At 47.3% G+C, this 20,876-nt stretch overlaps 1 protein-coding gene across 3 annotated transcripts in view; it reads left to right on the top strand.

Annotated features, from left to right (window-relative positions):
- AP2B1 (adaptor related protein complex 2 subunit beta 1) overlaps nucleotides 1-20,876 on the top strand; it is a 104,621-nt gene that overhangs the window by 32,455 nt on the left and 51,290 nt on the right. For all 3 annotated transcript variants that reach the window (XM_075013920.1, XM_075013918.1, XM_075013919.1), the window contains exons 9-13: nucleotides 1,777-1,872; nucleotides 12,294-12,409; nucleotides 14,334-14,499; nucleotides 15,641-15,739; nucleotides 17,828-18,087. In XM_075013920.1, the coding sequence (XP_074870021.1) occupies nucleotides 1,777-1,872; nucleotides 12,294-12,409; nucleotides 14,334-14,499; nucleotides 15,641-15,739; nucleotides 17,828-18,087 (737 nt within the window). The remainder of the gene's footprint in view (nucleotides 1-1,776; nucleotides 1,873-12,293; nucleotides 12,410-14,333; nucleotides 14,500-15,640; nucleotides 15,740-17,827; nucleotides 18,088-20,876) is intronic.

The following is a 20,876-nucleotide window of genomic DNA, read 5'->3' as shown; positions in this document are numbered from 1 at the left end:
TAACCACTGTCTTGGTTATCACCTAGTTGGAATGCACATGAACAAGCACTTGAAGAAAAGACAATTGCATACTATCTTTGAACAAAGGTGTGGTATTCATGCCTATTCCAGTACCCATCCTTCTCCCCCCACAGTTGGAATAGTGGGCGAGAAGGAACTGAGGAGGGGAAGGGTTAGCTAGGCTCTCTGTTGGGTGACAAGAAGGTGCCACTCCAGGGGGTGTCGAGGCTCACCTTACAGGCGCTGTTGTGGGAAAAAATTTCTGAGCCCACACACCCCTAACTGGAATAGATATTAAACAACACATCTTGAAGAACAACAGTTACGAGAAGGTATGTAACCACCTTTTTTCAAGGGAAGCAGGGTAGTCCAGAGGATTAAGATTAAAGCTGAGAACCTGACCTCTCAAGTCACCTTCCTAGTTCTAAAGCCATGTTTACAAAACAGGCAAAACTCAATAGCAGAGTTCAGAAATTACCTACAGAGGAACCTACCGAGAATAAACCTATTGCTCGGATGCATGCTGTTTCCACTCTAGACAAGACATTAATTGTTCCTCAGTTTCTCCAGTTTTGCAATAGGAGTTAGCTGTTTTGAAAATTAGCTGGTGTTTTATACAGTACTTTGAAGATGTTAGGTTCTACATAAGCTACTGCTTATGAAGCTGTTGATGCCAATGTATTGTCGTGTGCAGCCAAAATATAGAGATCATAACACTAATATACAAAAAGTGCAAAGCTTAACTGCTCTGCCCATACATTGCCTCTGCTGTGTGTATTTGCCTGTCACTCACCAATTTTAGGGCCCTTTTACTCTGTCAGAGCAAGGAGCCCAGGTTCTTCAGACAAATCTCCTGTTTCATGCTGTTTTTCTCACATTTGTGACATAGCAATAAAATCCCCAGCTGGTCCCTGATATCACATATGGAAGACTTAAGCAGGAGTGGATGAGCTTTGGAAACAAAAAAGCTTTTTTACGTCCCTTTGGCAAATAAAAGAATAAGCAGAAGGTTTGATTTTTGGCAGAACTTTTTCTAAATGAAAGAATCCTTCAGAGTCTTATAAGATCCTGGCAATTGCTGGAAAGAATTCTTGCAGGTTTTCCATATATTGAAAAGCAGTCAAGACAAGGAGTAAAGTTTACTTTATTTTAGATACATTTTGTGTGTCAAGAAACAATCTTGTCTGCATAGCAAGCTGTGATAGAATCGCTCTACAGGATTGCTAGTGGTCCCCTCTAGCACTCAGAGCAAATAGATAAAGTGTGGGCAGCAATGGAGAAGAAAAGGACTGGGTACTGGGGAGTAATTCAGGGCTGCACTATTTACCTCCCATTCCTTCCTGTATCTCCTCATAGGCCTGAGAGAAGCAGTGGCTCCAAAGTCCAAAAGAGCTGGTTGTGTTGCCAAGGTCTGGTATGGGCAATTTGAGAATAGCTCTTAACTTATTTCCTATTCTACCCATATACACCTGCTGGTCTGTCTCCTTCAAGCTGGTCTTTCTCTAGATATTGGTGGAGGTAGTGACTGGTTTTGGTGCTTAAGCATAATACTGTTCATGTGCCTGGATCTCTGGATGGGCACACTTTAAATTAACCTAAATACTTTGAGCCCAAAATGTTTAAAGCTCCCTGTGCTCTGGGAATTGGTATCTGCATTTAATTTTCAAGTATCTAAGCAGCATGGGTGGGTAGAAATGGAGGAGTGGCCAATGGAAATGTTATCTTAACTACATAGCCCAAATGTCTCCATGTTTTGTGTGGTGCTTTTCCTGACAGGTCCTGGCGGAGCTCAAAGAGTATGCTACCGAGGTGGATGTTGATTTTGTACGCAAAGCTGTGCGGGCTATTGGACGCTGCGCTATCAAGGTTGAGGCAAGTACCCAACATTGTTTCATAGGTTTTGCTCATCACTGCAATGTCTGAGCATTTCAGATATCTGAACAGATTTCTCCTCTTCGGCATTGTGTGATAGGAAAGGTTGTGTCGCTTTCGTTTTAGAGATTGTCACTTGTTCTTGTGTGCCGGACAGTCTGGGATGGAACTCTCCTCTCCTGAGTCCCAGGTCAGTGCCTTACCTGAAAGATTTGCTCTCTTTCTCTTGGATCCCGTACTGGAAGGATGGTGTGAATTGTCATATGACCATTTACACCAGCTAAGAATGTCCTAATTGCTGCAAGATGGATCTTGAAGGAGAGATCCTGTGTTTCATAAGGAACACAGAGGATCCAGTGCAATGAAGGAAGGTCTTGTGTCCCCAGTTATGTTTGAACAGAATCTACAAAAGGCTTTGGGGATAATTTTTAATTTTTTTCAGTGTTCAGAGTTGAAGTCAATTGCAAAGTAGAACACCCACCCCACGTGACACTGTCGGGTTGTTTAGTTTTATAAAGATCTGTAAAATGTGAAGCTTTGTTCAGCTGTCTCGTATGACGGTCTGTGGATATTTGCAGTTATCCAGAACAGTGTTAAAGGTCCCTTGTCAGGTCCTACGATGTCAGTCCTACAAGTGACCATATTAAAGTGGTGTATTGATTTAACTTTTACGGTAATTCTGGTTATTCTGAAAGGTGCTAGCCAACTGTCACTGGTATGCGGTGGGGAACCTTTTTCCAGCTAGGGGCCACTGACTCTAGAACAAATCAGCAGTGGGCCGCACATGGCCCTGTAGGGATGGGTGAGGTATAGATGCCTGGGGCTTCCCCATGGCTTTAGGATTAGGGTTGCCAACTTTCCTGACCAAATGACATTGCTGTGAATGGCATGGGGCTTGTTGTCTGTCTGGTTGGGAAAGCTGCCAGCCCTATAATTGGGATGGGGCCAAAGATGTGGGGCTCAGGGTTCTGGAGGGGAATCCAGGCTGGGGCCAAGGGTTTTGGAATGTGGGAGGGAAGTCAGGGCAGGAGTTTGGAGTGGGGGTTGGGAGTTAAGGGTCTGGAGTAGGCTCAGGGCTGGGTCAGAGAGTAGAGGGGGAAGCTCTGAGGGAGTGTTTGACTGCAGGAGGAGGCTCATGGTTAGGGCAGGGGACTGGGGTGCAGGAGGGGATGTGGCGTGCTTTGGGCAGCTCTCTGATTTGGAAGCAACCAGCATGTGTCCCTATGGCCCTGGAGAGAGCAGGGGAGGCAGGTGGCTCAGAGCACTACCCTCACCTCTAGACAGTCCCCGACAAGTCTGCTTGCCCACAGTTTCCAGCAAATGGGAGGTGCGGGCCTGGCATCTGCAGGTGATGGCAGCATGTGGCGTTTCCTGTATCACCACAAGCTGGCGCTTGCAGCTCCTGCCCTGCCAAGGAGGGGGCAAGTCTCAGGGCTCCCGGCCAACAGCATGGAGACTTGTTGCAGGTCAGATGAAATTAAGGTGGGGGGCTGGATGCAGCCCGCAGGCCGGCGGACTGGCTTATAGTGTAAGGTTAGGCGTGTTGATAAAACTGATTTACATACGCTTGGGGGGAAAAGCTGTGTGCATGGTCTCATTTCCCAAACCAGGCTGGTTTAACTGAAACAAGAACATCCACGCAGGTTTGTACCATTGACTGACCAGTGCAAGTCTGTGTATAAACAAGGCCTGAGACTACTTTGTCCATTGACAGGAAGTACTGTCTGTGGTGAACCTTCTTATCCCAACACCTTGCTGTTCCCTAGTGCTTCAGACTCAGATTGATGTTGGTAGAAAAGTATTTTGTGATGGAGAGTTGTCAGCACTGGTCTACTTTTCCTGACTGTTGGTGCCAGAGTGCATCCTCTCTGGCTGGGTGGAGGGGAGCAGGCTATCTGAGTAGTCACAAAAGGAGAAGAGGATCTGAGACTGAAAGAGCTGGAACATTTTTTTGACAAATTTGAGGTAGTGCATTTTAGGGGCTGGGTTTCTCAGCCAAATTTCTGACTAGGCCACTCTAGGCATCTTGGAATCCTTTCAGGTTATAAGCTGGGCCACATGTAATGAATATCAGCATGTACCCAAGGTATCTGGATGCTGTAGGAGTTGTCTCTCCCCTACCAGCTATGCCCAATATGTGCAAAGGCTGATGACATCCCAGCTAATTTGCAATGGCAGTCTGTTACCATAACCTGATATATCCTAATAGGCTAAATTAAAGCTCTTTTTTGGAAACCTTCCCTTGAAGACTGAGAACCAAATTTAAAACATGTCAAGTTCATAGCTGCCTATGAGTTCATAGCTGTCTACGACAGTACAAGGAGGCTTTCATCCCTGTGCTAATCCATACCTGCTCTTGGTGCAGCAGAGTTCACTGGAGGCTGTTTTCACTGTGTATGGTGACTAATGGAGGGCTCTCTGCACTCTCGTAGCTATCCAAGTGCGCAGATTTCTGTTGGCTTAGAAATCTGCCTTTGGCACAGGGCACAGCCAGCGGGAGCTCACCATGAGTGAGCATTCACAGGGAGCCACGTCTCCCCCTTCAAGGTTGCTGCCTTTTGTCTGATGTCATCTCATACAGAAGAGTTGTCTCTTGGATGAATTTGTATCTCGTGTGACTTGAGACTTAGAGCAGTCACGTTATCTGGGGGATGGAGGGGCGGGGTGTGGAGGTGTGTGTCTCAGCAGCAGGGCAGAATGCCGCTGCGATTGGAAGAGTACAAATGAAGCCTCAAGTTTGGCTGGGAGCTAGGCAGTGAGGAAGAGAGTGCATGGAAGTAGCTGAGCTGCTGCTCGTGTAACAAGCCCGTTGGCCCAGAGGAGGCAGAGAAGGGAGGCTTATTGTTATTAGTGGGTTTTGAGCCAATGTCAGGCATGGACAGTAGTTTCACAAATTATGCAGGAGTAGTGCCCCGTTGTACAGTTCACAGAACTCTGCAGAATCATACCAGGCTTCATGTGTTTTCTATAGCACAATACTTCTCTGTAAGCCCTTATAACCTGCGCACATTTCTTTAGGGTTGGGTAAAGGTGTGTCCGTCCATGAAGTATGGATGGGGTAAAGAAATTTGTGCAGGTAACACCCTCCCCAGACTGAAAACCATCCCTGCTGTGGTTCTGACTTCATCTCTAGCTGACCAGCCCAATAAAGGGTGCAAAGCTTGTGAGGTGTCTACCTTTGGAAACCTCTGAAACACCCATCTTTAAAAATAGCTAACCATCATGCCTGGGAAGGGAGGTGTATCTTGCCCTAGCAACTTTGGGTCTGTCGCACTCAACAAATGCCCTTGTAGTCATTCCCTTTCAAAGGGAGGCTCACGCTAAAAATCAATTGTACGTATTTCAACAAAGAATGTTGTCCCTCTTGCAATAGGTCACACTTCAGTGTTCCTAGGGAAAGAGTTACAAACGTTAACTTGCTTTGCCTGGTGATGGTTTGCATTCCTCAGTGCTTCGACAATGAAAGTTGTCGGTTTCACTTTAAGGTTCTTGCATCTGAACAGTTCTATTTTGATTGGTGTAGAATATTTGTAAAATGTAATAATTTAAAGCAAATTTCTTAGCTTCCAATAACAGACAGAATAATTCTGTTCCTCTAGTCCAGTGGCTCCCAAACATTTCAGCATCATGCCCCACTTTTGATTTTTGAAAAACCTTCATGCCCTCCACCTCTTCTTTACCATAATTCAACCCCATTTTAACAAAAAATTCAATTTGTAATGTACAATAAACACAAAAACATGATTTAAAAATGTTATTGAAAATTGAAAATAGGCACAAATAATTTTCCTTGGCCCCTTGTGGCTGCCTGGTGCAGCCCCAGTTGGCCAGTTGTCCGAGCCCTGCGCCAGCTGCCCCGCCTGCCTGAGACCCGTGCTGCTAGAGCCGCCTGCCCGAGCCCCATACTGCCGGGGCTAGGCACTCGCTCACCCACCAGCTGCCCATCCCAGCTGTGGGCCAGCAACCCGACCTGCCTACCTAATCTCCACACTGCCCGGGCCAGCCACCCGCCTGAACAACCCGAGCCCTGGGCTACCAGAGCCAGCCACCAGCCCGAGCCGCCTGAGCCCTGTTGTGCTGGGGCCAGCTGCCCAAGTCCCATGAATCCTGCGAGCTGGCTGGCTGCCTGAGCTCCTCCACTCCCACAAAACCAGACACCACCAGCCCCCGGCTCTTACCCCATCCCCTTTACCTGAGCCAGGCACCCCCAGCCCCTCATCTAACCCCATCCTCCTCTCCTCCGGCCCCCAACCCACACTCGCTCACCTTTGCATGTGGGTCTTTGCCAGCTGCCTGCTTTTTATAGCGGCTGCATCGGGTCACTCACGTAAAATGGCAGGGGCTGAGAACCAGAAGCAAAGGCCTGATCTTTCTTTGGGTCGGGGGAGTGATGTGGGGGGGCTGAGTCACCTCACAACCCCCCCCTGGAATTTCTTCACCCCTCCCAGTTTGGGAAACCATGATCTCGTCTGACCCATGTATCACAGGTCATGGAAATTCCCGAGCTCTAACCCATATCTCTCTAAGATCATAATAACAATGATTTAAAAAAGTCTTTGTTCCTGGGTCATGGAGCAGAGAGGGAAGCTTTGGAACTATCCCATATCCACCAACAGGCAGTGGTAAGGGGAATATGCGATCCTGCACAGCTCCTTTAGCTGGCAGAGATATTATCTGGGCAGGGGCCTTGCTGAGATCCCTAGGTAGTGTGTTTGAGCTGAACAGACAGCCCATGGATCTGCCTGCATGAGATCTGTAAGCTTGTTGCACTGAGGCCCTTCTGGTTGACAGTCCTCAACCGATGTTTTGTCAAGCGAGAGAAGAGATTGGGACAGCCTGTAATCAAAGCAGACACCTTTAAATTACAACAACTCAGATTGCTTTTTCCCTGCCATCTTAATAGCGTGGTATGTATCAAGCAATAATAAGGAGACCTAATGTAGTGAACAAAGGAGGTTTGCATTCAGCATGCATCTGTCACTGGGAATTTCTAGGTCGTCTGCTTTCCGTGTAAGTATGCAGAAGTGGAATAAGGCAAATGGCATGAGACAGACGCACTCTCTGCGTTGCTCAAGTAGGGGTCAGGTCAGGCTGAGAGTTGTCTTAGAGATTTATGCCCATTCTCAAACAGAGCTTCCTATTTTCCCTGGTTTATTTCCCCCTTTGTTCCTCTTCCACCTTTTCCACTGTATCTCATTCCGATCTCAGATTCACCTGGGTGAGTACTGTTTGTACCCTGTACTGAAAGTTTTACGTGTATATTTATTGGGGCTGCTTATACACTGCCTGGAGTGATCTGTTCCTCCTGTTTAATCACCTGCTGTGTACAGAGGCATCACATGAACTCTCCTATTGCCCAATAGACTATCCTTATTTCTGGCCTTCTGGTGTCTGAGCCACTTAGCTCATTTGTGGCATCCTGCTTCATCAGATCCCATTGTCTCCTGTCTCCTAACAAGTAGAGCTCTAGTTTCTCAGGTCTCCATATGGCGTTCAAGGGGCCAGTTGTTGCTCTTCTATAGAGTCCGAGTCTGGGATGTGACGCTAGTTACTGAGTGTGAGAGGCAGAGGTTATAGCTAATCTTCACGTAGTTCCAGCAAACTCACTCTAGTCCTGGGTCTGTTGCTGTCCTTGCAGTGCTTGCTTTATGCTGTTAACCCAGCCACTCTCTGTGGCTTTTTACTTTTGCCTTTTAAACCCTTCTTCTCTCCCTTTTCTGCCAACACACGTGTACGCTACCTTCTGCCAGTTTGACAAAGTACCCCACTCTTATCTGATAAGCAGCTCCTGCAGTGCATACATAGTAGCCTGTTCTGTGTGTTAGCCACCAAACGGAGTATAGGTTAGGACAGGAATATGTCTACACAAGGACCCATCTGTCGATAGATGTTACTGTTGACAGGGAAATTTTGACACAACCTCTGTCAACAGATCCCATCTGCACACAACTTGCTCTGTCGATAGAGAACTGCCAGATTGCACAGCCCTCTGGTGACAGAACAGCTGAATGGCAGCTCTGCAAAGTACTGTGTCGGCAGGTTGTTACACCTCAAATTTTTGAGGGATAATACAGTTGAGGCAAATGCAGAGTTCTGTTGAATCTGTCGATGGAATGCTTTAAGGGTGTAAACGCTCCCTGGCTTATGTCGGCAGAAGGCCCCTTCTGTCAGCTAAACTCTCTAGTGTAGACCCAGCCTAGGAGTGTACGTTAGTATAGTGTTTGTGTGTAGGTTCTCTGATTTTAGTGCATGTGATGGCCATCCAGCTGAACAGTGTAAGTATCTCTGTTGATAGTGTCTGTTAATATAACTTCTGCATGTATGCAGACCCAGCCACTTGCCACTTCAGAATCATCTCAGCCATAACATTGTCCTTTGGCAAGAGCTTGAGTCAAAGAGTCAGTACAGCTTTACCCTCTTTAGTCTGGCACTCATCTGGCAACATCCTTAACCTGGCATGATTTTAGTTAGCTGGATGAGCATTTGTCATGTGTGGCCAAGTTTCCTGTGGAGCCATAAAGTTTTACAGCCACCAGTGGTGTCTCTCAGGGCTCTGTGCTGTTATTTAGCTGTAATTTACACCTAAATGTCTTAAGAGCCTAGTGGAAGTATTGGTAATGCTGCTAGACAATATTGACCTCCCAGGGTCCAGCAAATTCTCTTGTTCAGCACCATTCACGTCCCAAGAGTGCTGGACTAGAGAGGTTCAACCCGTATTTCTCTTCAGCAATGCTCTGAATTCCCTTGTTAATACGTAGACACAGATCACCATCTGGAGCATGCTCCTGGCGTCCATATACATGTTCTGAATTGGTTGCCAGACTTCATTTATCTTGTGAGACTAGCTAAAATACATCTCCATTTTCTTGCCCCTACCTTTGGTACATTTCCCTATTACATTCTGATCCTCTGGATGTAAGTGTACCTCTCTCTCTCTCTCTGTGTGGTGGCGGCTCTTTGAGTGCTCGCTCATATCTAATCAAAGTAGGTGTGCGCATGCTGTGTGGACAGCTGCCCAAAAATGTTACCGGAGCTGCTACCCATTGGATTGGCTATGGAGCCTCCTGGAGTGACACCAATGCAGCAGTCTGTATATGACCATGCCGACCCAACCACCTCTCCATTCCTTCGTGCTACCAGCGTTGGCTGTTGTAACTGAGAGCCCCCACCTTTGTGGTGTAAATAGTTGCAAGTAGTTCTTTCAGTTGTAGGTTTTGTAGATAATGTTAGAAGCCAGCTAGTAGAGAATGGGGTTTTTCCTTTCCCTTCTCTTCTCTCACTGTGTATTTTATGGGGATTGGGGCACACCGGAGTCCCAGGGCTTCAAGCTTCCTAGCTCCTGCTTGATGTCTCTGCCAAAGAGCAACCCCTATGACTCGTGCCCTCATTGTTTGGGGGAAGGTCACCAGGCTGACAAATGCCATCTGTCCACTTGGAGTCCTGGCACTGCTCAGAATTCTGGCCTTGATGCTCACGCCAATGGTCTTACTCGTGACATAGCTCTCTGTCCTGAGCCTCTCACGTTTGGGGGCTTCTTTGGCTGGCTCTTCCAGCTCCACATATACTCTGCCCATTGTACTGAGAGTCAGCACTGTGTCATCATGGGGCACCAGGCATCCTGGCACCATTCCAGTTCAAGTTCCTTCACCTGGCACACCAATCATGCTGATGTCAAGTCTTAGCCTCGTTCTTCGGAAATGCAGGTACTTCTTGGCACCATTCATAGCTCATCTATCCCAATCTTCATGCTCATCCCACTCTGCTCGTTGGTCCTAAGCTCCACGCTTGTCCAATCTCTTCACCAGTCCTGGACCTCTCACAAGTCTCATTCTCAGCACAGGTCCTGTACTTGGCAACGTTCCTACTCAGCATGCCGATCTCGCTGTCTGTGCTGGCCTCAATCTCCTTGCCAGTCTGTCTCCACACCAGTCTCTTTCTTCTCTGTGGTGTTCAAGGACTTGTGTTGGTTCTGGTCTCGACTCAGTTTGTTGCATTGTCACTTCCCTTGTTTCCAGTCCTGATGACTTTCTTATCCCAGTCATTCGGCTCCAACGACACCTGCTGATATGGCACGTCCCTGGCCACCTTCTTCAGCCTATCTTGGGGAGGCTTGTGTCTTTTCCAACTGTTCAAGGGGGATCCTTGCCTTCATAGGACCACAGGAGCCCCTCAGTGGCTGCCCCAGTGGCAGTTCTGGATGCCTGGGGCATATCACCAGGTGCAGGGCACCATGTCCTCTTACCAGCTTCAGTCCTCCACAGCTCCTCCCATTGGACACTAAGCCCATCTCACTTCCCTAGCCTGAGATGGCTTCTCGTATCCCCCCTCCCAAATAGCCTAGGGACAATGCTTAGGTGGCAGTTCTTTAGGCCTCCTCTAGTTATTCACGTGGTGGCGGGTCCCCTCATCCCGTGGTCTTTTGGTCACTCTAGAACCGACCTATAGAGTGGCCACTAGTCTTAACCTACCCATTGAAGAGGTCACTGAGTCAGACTACCCTATGGCTGATATTCTGACCACCAGAAGGCCCTTCGCATGTCGCCTTCCCCACTAACAATAATTTGGCAAACCCTGACATCCATCCCGCCAATGGCTAGAGGGTTAGAGCACAAATGCTTCATCCCTGTCAAGGGGTATGAATATACGTTTACATGCCTCCCACCCTGGTGGTGAAGGCTGTTAATGAAATAGAGGGACAGGGCCACCAAACCCTGGCCCTCAATGCTTATATTTCTTTGGTGGAAAGGTGTAATCCTGGGGAGGGAGGGTGGGTTTGCTTCTCAGGATAGCTAACGAACTGGCCGTCCTGAGTCATGGCCACTATAATTTGTGGGCCTCCCTCCTTAAGTTTAAGGACTCGTTGCCCCAAGACTCAGGAGGAATTAGCAGCCCTCATCCATGAGGGTAAAGTGGCTTTCATGCACATCTCTCCAAGCTTTCCTGGATGTGGGGGGATGCCAGTGCCAGGGTTCTTACCTTTGGCATTGCCATGTCACTTGGCTCCAACCTTCTGGCCTCCCACTTGGGGTCCAACAAATTATTCAGGACCTCTCATTCAATGGGATAGGGCTGTTTGTGGCGCAAACTATCTCGTGACTCCATAGCCTAAAGGATTCCTGCAATACAGTGAAGTCCTTGGGTATGCATACAGTCACTACGCAACAGAAGCCCTTCAGATCGCAGCTCCCTTATGGCCCCTCCCACCAAGGGGCCGTTCCAACTACTCGTGATGGAGGCCCTGCTATTTCCAGTGAAACCATCTCTCGCCTTGTCCAGGCCACACCAGGGACAGCCCAAGTCATCCTTGGGGCCCCATTCCCTCTTGTTAGCAAAGCGCTTCTCAGTCTTTGCAGGGACCAGGCGAATTTTACTGATAGCCCTGGCTTGGGCATCTCTGCGTAGGTATTCCACGCTGATGGAGCTTTCTGTGCTTCCTTCTACCTGCTTCCAGACCTCATCACGTGGGACCACAATCATCTTTGTCACCCGGACCTTCGCTCCCTTCACCTTATGGTGCGGCGGCTTTGTGGTTAAACCCTGTAGAACAGTCATGCTCCAAATAAGCCTGTCACGTTCTCAGCAGCCGAAAGCCATCCACAAGATGGACATACCCGGTTAAGTGGTAACACTTCTCTTGCTCGTGTCTTCAGCACAGGCTCAATCTCCATCCCTCAGGTGCTTGAATATCTTGTTTTTCTAAAGCAACAGGGTCTGGCCTCATCCTTTCTCAAGGTCCAACCGGTGGCCGTCTTGGCCTTTCATCCTGGGGAAAGTGTATGTTCTGTTTCTGCAAGCCCCCTGGTTGGGCGATGTCTCAAGGGTATGCATTACTTGCACCCGCTGGCCTACTGCCTGGTTCTGGTTTGGACCTTAATCTGGTCCTCAGAGTGCTCGTAGGCCTCCCCTTTGAGCCCTTGGCTCCCTGTTCCCTCTTTTGCCTTTCCTAGAAGTGGACTTTTTTGGTGGCCATCACTTCTGCTAGAAGGGTGTCTGAATTCTGTGCCCTCGTGTCTGAGCCCCCCATATACTGTTTTCCATAAAGACAAGGTTAATTTCTCCCTCATCCAGCTTTCCTCCCAAAACTGGTTTGCAGCTTCCATATGAGTCAGCACGTTTTCCTCCCATTTTCTACCCTAAACCTCGTGGCTCCCTGGAAGAGCAGAGTTTGCTTTCCCTAGTTGTGAGGCGGGCACTTGCCTTCCACATCAACAAGAACAAGCCCTTCTGCAAGTTCTCGCAGCTCTTTTGTGGCAATTGCAGATTGTATGAGGCAGTTAATTTCTGGCACCTACTTTGAATAGATATGAGCAATACTTTTTGAAGAACAACAGTTACACAGGTGAATAACTGTTTGTTCTTTGGCTTGTCTGAAGCTTCAGCCATAGTGTGACTTTCCCACTTCTCTCCTCTCCTCTCCTCAGCAATCCGCAGAACGCTGTGTGAGTACGCTGCTGGACCTCATCCAGACCAAGGTCAACTACGTTGTCCAAGAAGCCATTGTTGTCATCCGGGACATTTTCCGCAAGTATCCCAACAAGTATGTGCAAATATTGCAGACCTAATGTCATAAAGGCAAGCAACCTACGTTTTGCTTGGTGCAGTGTAATTAGCCGCTGGCACTGTTTGAATAGGTTCTCTGATTTTAGTGCAGGTGATTGTTGTCCTGCTGAATAGTGGCATCCATTCAGAGCCTGGTACAAAGGACTGTGGTGATGGATTGTCAACAGATTGTTATCTGATTTCCTTATTGGTGAATGTGTAACCCACACACCTACGTGTAGTTCACTCTCCCATGTCGTGGTACCTAGACCACATCACAGACATAGAGTGAGTGTCCTCCACAGCCTAGGCAGAGAGCCAGCTGGCTTTTAGCTCAGACTGGAGACGTGCCTGCACTAAGCTCCAGAGGTCTCAGGTTCAAGATTATCTGGGGGCAATGACATATGCAAGGGGAAACTGGCAGTGTAGGAAGCTCACAAATTCCCCAACATGTTTCACTTTAATCAATTCCAGACCCAAGTACTGCATGAAATGCCTATGGACTTTCCTGCCACTTAGCATTAGTAAAGGCTGGGCCGGTATTGCCTGCTAGTTTTATTGTTTGAGGGACTCCTGTCCATTCAGTTAGGGCGGGGGGTGCCCAGCCTGTGGCTCTTTGAGCAATTGAATGTGGTTCCTGCTTGGAGCCATGTGCTGGGAGTGCTGTCCGATGCTCTGTGCGTGCACCCCAGTGCTGGGTGGGAAAAGTGCCTTGTGGTGGCTCCTGTGAGTCACCAGCATTGAGTTAGAGCTGTGGGGGAAGGTGGCTGAGGGTTCTGGGCTCTGGGGAGGGGCACTGGGTTTGAGCAGGGAGGCTGGGGGAGCAGAGGGAGATTGGGCTAGAGCAGGGAGACGGGAGGACTGGGGGAAGCGGTGCCTGGCTCTGGAGGTGGGGAGGGGGAATGGGTTAGAGCAGGGAGCCTGGCTGTGGGGGAGGGCATTGAACCATGTATTTATTTTTATATATCTCGCTGCGTGTGTGTGTGTGTACATGCACATATACACAGTACGGTCGCAACATTCATGAGGATTCAGTGTTCAGAACCCTCACGAATGTTGATTTTTCCCGAATACAGGGACCCCAAAGCCCTGGGGAAGCGGCAGCCGGTGCTCCCTGCTCGGAGTGCCAGTAATTCAATTCAGTAACTGAATTTACGAATGTCATGACCTTACTGTATATAATACATGGCTATCTACACTCTCCCCACAGCTGTTTTGGCTCTTTGTCTCTGTTTAGCCACCCCGAGCTAGGGAATAATACATCGTTGTCTTTCAGTGGAGTCTCTGGGGTCAGTAGGTACTAATGATTTAACTTCCTCAGGCTTTGGTAGCTGAGCCAGTTGTTCATGCCAGGATAGATGCCCTTCATGCCATGAGGTTAATCAGGAGAGTGTGGGAAGGCAGTTACAGAACATCAAACCTAGGACCTCATGCCAGTGGCCACTCCACAGCCAACCCATTGGGGATGTGGGGTGTATGATATACAGGTTCAAATTTCCAGCCAGGAAGAGCTGCTAGTGCAAGTGCAGGATCTGATACAGACTTGGGGTGGGGGAGGGACATTTCAGCTGATCTTAAATGATGAATCAAAGATCCTGGTTTTTTTTAAAGATAGCAATGAGGGCAGCGCTGCCTAGAGTTTTTCTCTTGCAGTGTTGCCGCAAAGGGGGGGAAAATAAAAAGCTCTTGAGGAACCTTGAAATCTAGGTACTTTGATGCTCTCTCCCCTTTGTCAGGGGAGTGTGGGAATACTTTCTTCAAGTAATTAATTGTCCTTGTTACGTCTCTCACTGCTCATAAAAACGTAAGTCCTTTAGCTTGGGTCACTGTGTTTTGCTACTGACAGCCTGGTGTGAGTTAGACTGGAGTTACACAATGCTTTGCTATGACCTTGATGATAAGACTGTGCTCTGATGAATCAGGTATGAGAGCATCATTGCCACATTATGCGAAAACCTTGACTCCTTGGATGAGCCAGATGCCAGGGCTGCCATGATCTGGATAGTGGGTGAATATGCGGAGAGAATCGACAATGCGGATGAGCTGTTGGAGAGCTTTTTGGAGGGCTTCCATGATGAAAGTACCCAGGTAAATCTGTGCTCACCACCCTATTCCTTGTCTTCTCATGCGGTGCATTCAAGTGGCAGACCGAAAGGTTGGCAGAGCTGGGTAGAAAACATTTTTTCTCTCAGAACTGATTTTTCGGGCTAAAATTCAAAACCCCAAAAAATTTAATCTGAGAATGCTGATGCTTTGCTTCATGGGAAGTGTAATTTGGGTATTCTGTCTCATTCTTAGGCTAGTCTCTTCTGTTGGACTGCATCTCCCAGAAGGCACTTCTGTTCTCCTTGAGGGTGGAGTGTGATGCACCATGGGAGATGTAGTTTGGCCACTGAGCCCAGCCCAGAGGAAAGAATGGGACCCTGAGGCAAAGAAACTACAGCTCACATAAGACACTACAGCACCATCTCCAAGTCAACCAATTTTATTGTTGATGTTGAGTTTGTGACCCAAAAAAAAAAAAAGAAAAATCAAACCTTTACGTGGAAAGCAGACACTTTGAATCTTACTTTGTTTGGACAAAATCCCAATTTTCTGTCCAACCATTTTGGCAGAAATATTTTTAACTAGCCAAATATGTTGTGTTTGACCAGCCTGGGAGATCCTAAATCTGAGGCTGCAATAAAACTGCAGCTGACTGGAGGGTGGTGTAAGGGGATTCATTTTGCTTCTTCCTAGAGCATTAATTGGTGCGTCAGATAGGTGGATTTTGTGCTGGGCAAAGGAGAAACTTCATCCACAGCAGCTGGATAGGTCTTGAAATAACTTCCCCAGCTTTTGAGGTACTAGGAGACTGTGCTGATACGAGGTACTGCATAACCTACACTGGCATCATTTGCTGCCGTGACAGCATGTTTCACATGGCTGATGAAATGAAAACACGATTTCGGCCATGGACTTGTAAAAGACAAGTTGTTAAAACCAATTTCACAAGAAGCTACTAAGCTTCATGGGAAGGTAACATCCAAATGGTTTGTTTAACTATTAGCTGCTGCTAGTTGCTGACTGTGGCATTAAAACAGTGTAATGCACATACACAATTCTGATATGCAACAAAGGACTTCAGGAGTTATGTACTAACCCCCATGCTGGAGTTAATGTGTTTGTGAGGCATTGGTGCTGGTGCAGCTCATTTAATCTAGCTGCTGTGTTCCTGCTTGATTTTTAGGTGCAGCTCACCCTGCTAACTGCTATAGTGAAGTTGTTCTTAAAGAAGCCCTCAGAAACACAGGAGCTGGTTCAGCAGGTCCTGAGCCTGGCCACACAGGTAAGCCAAGGTATCCTGTGAGCCTGAGCTTACAGACCTTTTGGTGTTGTACCAGGGCAGGCACCAACAGGCAATATTCAAGGATGTCATTACGCACTCTTAATTTCTTCTCAGCTGCTTTTTGGGGGTAGGCTTGTGGCCTTACAATTGTTTGCTTCCATGTTTCTATTTCAGAACTGTCTGAAGCAATGTCTTCTAGTCACCCTTACTTTTAAAAGGTCATAAATGTTGGCTCTCCTGAATGTGTAGGGAATCTCTGCTCTGCCTTTGGAAGGTGGGGGAAGAAGTCAACTGCAGAGCTTGGATGGTAGTGAAGAAGAATGTGTGACTAGGCAGGCTGGAAACTTTCCTTCAAGGGAAGAACTAGGGCACACAGCATTGTTACAGAGGGCCTGCAAAAGATATATACTAGGTATTAAACCCATATCTGCTGAATCACAGAACACTTAAAGGGCACCCTAGGATTTCACAAACCTTGATTTGGTCTGGTTTATTGTCTTTTCATATGAACAGGCCCTGTAATATGTTGTTGTGCAAAGTGCTGATTCCTATGTAGCAATCCCTGGTTAGATGGTATTGTTGGTCTCTGCGTGTCTTTCGTGGGCAGGGTAGGAGAAGGAAGTGGAGAGGAAAGTCTGAGTTTGCCCTGTTCCAGATCAAGTCCCCCAGTTCTGCTGGAATAGGAAAGCTCCTTTGGAAGCAGCATTCTGACTTGAGTCTGAATACAGTAAAACCTGGGTTTCTGGGAAGAGAGCTACGTTCTTTCAATTTCATATCGAAAAGGTGTGTTTTGTGTGCGGAAGCTCCGCGTGTTCTTTTGAAAAAGGGCCTGATTCTCTGAAAGAACTTGCGGGTGTGCACATGGCCTCAAAGCCCTACGTGGCCTTAAGCAGGTGCCTATAGATAGGATGAGCTGGTATTTCTTGCTGGGGTCAAGAGGGTTTAAAAAAGAAAAGCTCACCTTTAGTTGGAGCAGCTCACCAGGCCAGGTGCCAAGTGAGATCATTAACCTCTGAAGACCTGGGATCACTTCTAGATCACTGCAAGTGCACTTACCCAGCTCATTCTCATTATATGTGGACTTTTGTGTGTTGTGGAGAAAGTTCTGACTGATATCAGTGGGGATTATTGCATGTTAGATGTCTGGGATCACAGAGATGGAGAAGGAGGAGGTTTGTTCAGTGGGTGTGTAAAGACACACAGGGAGTTAAACATATTGCCAAAGGTCTACAATGAAAATTCTTCATCGTACATCCATGCCATCCTGCTAAACTCCAGCCTTGGTACTCAGTGGACAGTGTTTGTTTGCGTTGGGTTTTTTTTCTTTGTTTGCTTGCTTTTAGCATAGCTTTTATTTAAAATAGAAAGAAAAAGGAATGGAGATTTCGTGCTAGGGAAGAATTTTCTCCAATAAAACAAAGAGGTTGAAAGCTAGAGGCCTGGAAAGCTGAAGAAAACCCTAACAATCAATTCAGTTTGTCTTCTCATATATATATTTTATTTACTAAAGAGAGGAATAAATAAGACCTTCCTAACATAAAAAAGGCAAATCAGCCCCATCCTGCAGCATGTGTGTCTTCTCCCACCAGTAGCCTTGACTAAGACATTTCCAGGTTATTGTCTTTCATGCTACATAGTAGCATGCATATTCTATTAGTAATGGCTGAAGAAGTGCATTTAATCCCCTTCCCCTGTCCTTCTGACTATACTGTGTGTTTTCCAAGACGTTTTGAAGATCACATTTGAAAAGAAATTAATCCTTGTAGAGGCGGTTAGTTTTAAAGCGTGACATCAACGTTTGTGGTTAATAACCTTGAGTACTCAATCCCTTTTAGATTTTACTAGATGTACGTTCTTGGGTTTTTTCTCTGACCACCTAGGTTAGCACAAGAGGGTCAGACCATGGGATTTTTATTATTGAGCTTGCCATAGAATAGCAGCCTCTGTAGAATCATTCTCCTGGCCACAGCTGCTTTTCCAGCAGGGAGTTTAAATGACAGAGGTTAGGGTAATTGCAGTAGAAGGAGGTAGTTGTATGTACTGGTCAAGCCTCTTCAACCACTTGAGTAATGCAGTGCTTTATCTTAGGATTCAGACAACCCCGACCTGCGGGATCGTGGCTATATCTACTGGCGCCTTCTCTCCACGGATCCCGTGACTGCCAAAGAAGTGGTGTTATCAGAAAAGCCTCTGATTTCTGAGGAGACTGACCTGATCGAGCCAACTCTGTTGGATGAGCTGATCTGCCACATTGGGTCCCTGGCTTCTGTGTACCACAAACCGCCCAATGCTTTTGTGGAGGGCAGCCATGGGATCCACCGCAAGCATTTGCCAATTCACCATGGAAGGTAAGCTGGAAGCAACCAGGGAAGTTGTTGGAGCGCTGCTGTTTTCTTCCCTTCTCAGAAGCACACTTCGGAGCCGCAAGGGCACGCTACCAGCAGCACATCTTTCCAATGGCAGAGATGTCTGCAAATCATTTACTGAGCCCTCTGAGTCCCGTCTCTTGACAGGATCTTCCTGTAGTTGTAACCTCTGAGCCATTGGACTAAAGGAGATAACTCATCACAGAGATGAGTTGGTTAGCTATGGGATGGGGGGAGAGAATTTCATGCTGCTTTTTGAGAGCGTGCAGGGAGGAGGATCTGATTATAGGGGTTGGAGAAATAAAAGCTTTGAACAAGTGGTGCAGGGCTGGCAGGAGGAGAAACACAGCAGCCAAATGCAGCAGTTGCGTGCACAGTTAGTGGCAAGTGTGAATTTCTGGAGTGGTGTGAGAGAGGCCTGGAGGGAAACAGGTCTTGCTATAGCTGGCACTGCCATTTACACTGTTGACTTCTCCTGTTGTGGGGAGTGCGCTGCTGGGTCAGCAACAGCCAAGAACTTTCGCTGTTTCTTGAACTCTTTGGAAACCGGGAGCATGGAGAAAATGATGGGGCACAATCACTAAAATTTGGCCTTGACTAAAATGGGGGGAGATTGAGGTCTGAACTATGGCGGAAAGCCTGAGCTACCCTGTGCCAATCCAAATGGGTCAGTCCGTTCCCTGACATCACAGCATTTCTGTGAGGTTAGCGCCCATCCTGGGATCCTAGTCTGAGGCACTGGCTGATGCCCTGGAAAGCAGTAGGGAGTGTTACCAATTGGCAGGGATTTTTGCTGTATTGCTGTTCCCTTGGTTACCATGGTTGCACTGTCAGGTGAGTGCTGCTACTTGCTAACTGTATTAATTCCAGTTGCAGGTTTGTTTGCTGCAGGAGGTGGAGGATCTAAGATGGCCTTTCAAGGCAGTGTGTAGCAAAAAACCTGGCTAGTAACATCTGCAGCGATGTACATTTTGGTCATCTTACTGATAAATCCATATAAGCAATTGTTCCTCTGCTGTTGTCTAGCACCATCCATTCATACATCCTTTCTGCATCCATCCTTTTGGGATCAGAGTCCCTTAGCACTTCTTAAATTAATGAGGGGTTTATTTTTTTCCCCCTTGACCTGTGTCATGAAATTGAGGAGGAAGAGAATGAGCTATGAGCTCTGTGCTGAGTGTCACGTTATGATAAGGATGATCAGGGTTCTCATGCTCTGATTGGCTTGGTTGGTAAATGGACAGAAATATCTGGCTACATCCTATGAGACATGTGGGCACAGTCCTAGGATAAATTACTAATAGTTGTGGTCAGCAGCCTGAGAAGGTATTGCATGTATTAGGGAGTGTATTGTCACACAAACAAAAGCGCTGCACTGCCTTTTATCTGCGTTCTAGTGCTCAGCTGATGGGTAGCACCCACCCATGTTGTGAGCACTGCACAGCCAGCCAGCTGTTTCACATCATGTTCCACCACTCTGCATGAGTAACAAGGGCGTTACCTGGGGTCTCTTGGCCAAAATCCCTAGGGCCAGAGGAGCAGCTTAGAAGAGGGAGCTGTGTGCAACTCAAGATGGAGAATCTTTAGCTTCCAGGGATTTGTCCACACTGTTGCTCCCACCGCCTCTCTAAATCGCTGCAGGTGGGAAACTTAGATAGAGAGGGTTTCTGTCTGCAAGTGTAGATGGTCACCTGTGCTCCAGCAAGTGCTTGCTGCTGTTCTGCTCTTGGAGCAGCAAAAGCAGAGGAGCCTAGAGAAGGTCACTGTTTAGACTAGGATATGGGGCTTTGGAGCTACACCAACATCCAGGGGACGCCCAAATATATTCATTCAGGGAGCAGTCTGGAAAACATAACCCTCTTGTTGGAGATGCAGGGCAATGAAAGAACAGCAGCATTATGGCGTGCCTCTGTGTTCTTAATAAACATGTCCTCCTTTGCTCTTTTGAGCCGTGTAGGAAAAGCCCAAGTTATGGGAAAAAGTTTTTAAGGAAAAAATACGGTATGGGGAGATGTTCTGAGTACGGGATGTGATTGTATGTTAACGTGAGCTGAATTGATCTGCTTAATCTCTCTAGTAAATTTCTCATTGGATTGTAGGGCAGGTAGGGCGAAATACCGCTAAAGAAATTTGCTTGGTACTCTAGGGCAGTGGGAGGGTGTGCATGTGGAGAATGTACATGGCGGGAGGAAGGAGCTCACTGTCTTTGATTGGATTATAATGATTGTTTTGTTTTTTAAACCTAATAAAATCCCCCAGTTAACTCTTGGTGGGGAACTTCGGGGAATCTGACATTCTGCTTGCTGCCTAAAAACGCTTCAACAAATGACAGGATTCAGCACAGTGAATGGGTGAAAGCTCCATTGCTGGGGGTGAAGTGGGAAAGAAAACTGGCACTAGCACTATTAAAAGTCTAAAATACAAGAATACAAAGAAACACAAATACAAAGAAACTTTCAGACTCTTTTCTTCACTGGTTGGTTACTGGCTCGTCCATGCTGTTCTACTTTTTCTGTAGCCTTTCTTTGTTGCCCTGAGCTGCAAGCAGCAGATACACAACATACAGTAAACTCTTTGATATCCAGCATCCACGGGCCCAGGAGGCTGCCAGATAATCAAATATTCTGTTGTTCATGTGCTTGTTTGTAGGACAGCCATGGTGTGGGTTTGGGTGTGGGTGTGGGAGGAAGAGGTGGTTAATAAGCTTACTCCTTAGGAAACCGTATGTGTTTTCCCCCAAGATTGTGTATTGCTTCATAAGCCCCATACGC

Source organism: Carettochelys insculpta, chromosome 19 (genome assembly GCF_033958435.1).
Source record: "Carettochelys insculpta isolate YL-2023 chromosome 19, ASM3395843v1, whole genome shotgun sequence".
In the NCBI taxonomy this organism is placed as follows: Eukaryota; Metazoa; Chordata; order Testudines; family Carettochelyidae; genus Carettochelys; species Carettochelys insculpta.
The sequence above is the reverse complement of the archived record's forward strand: the minus strand, read 5'-3'. Positions and strand labels throughout refer to the sequence as shown.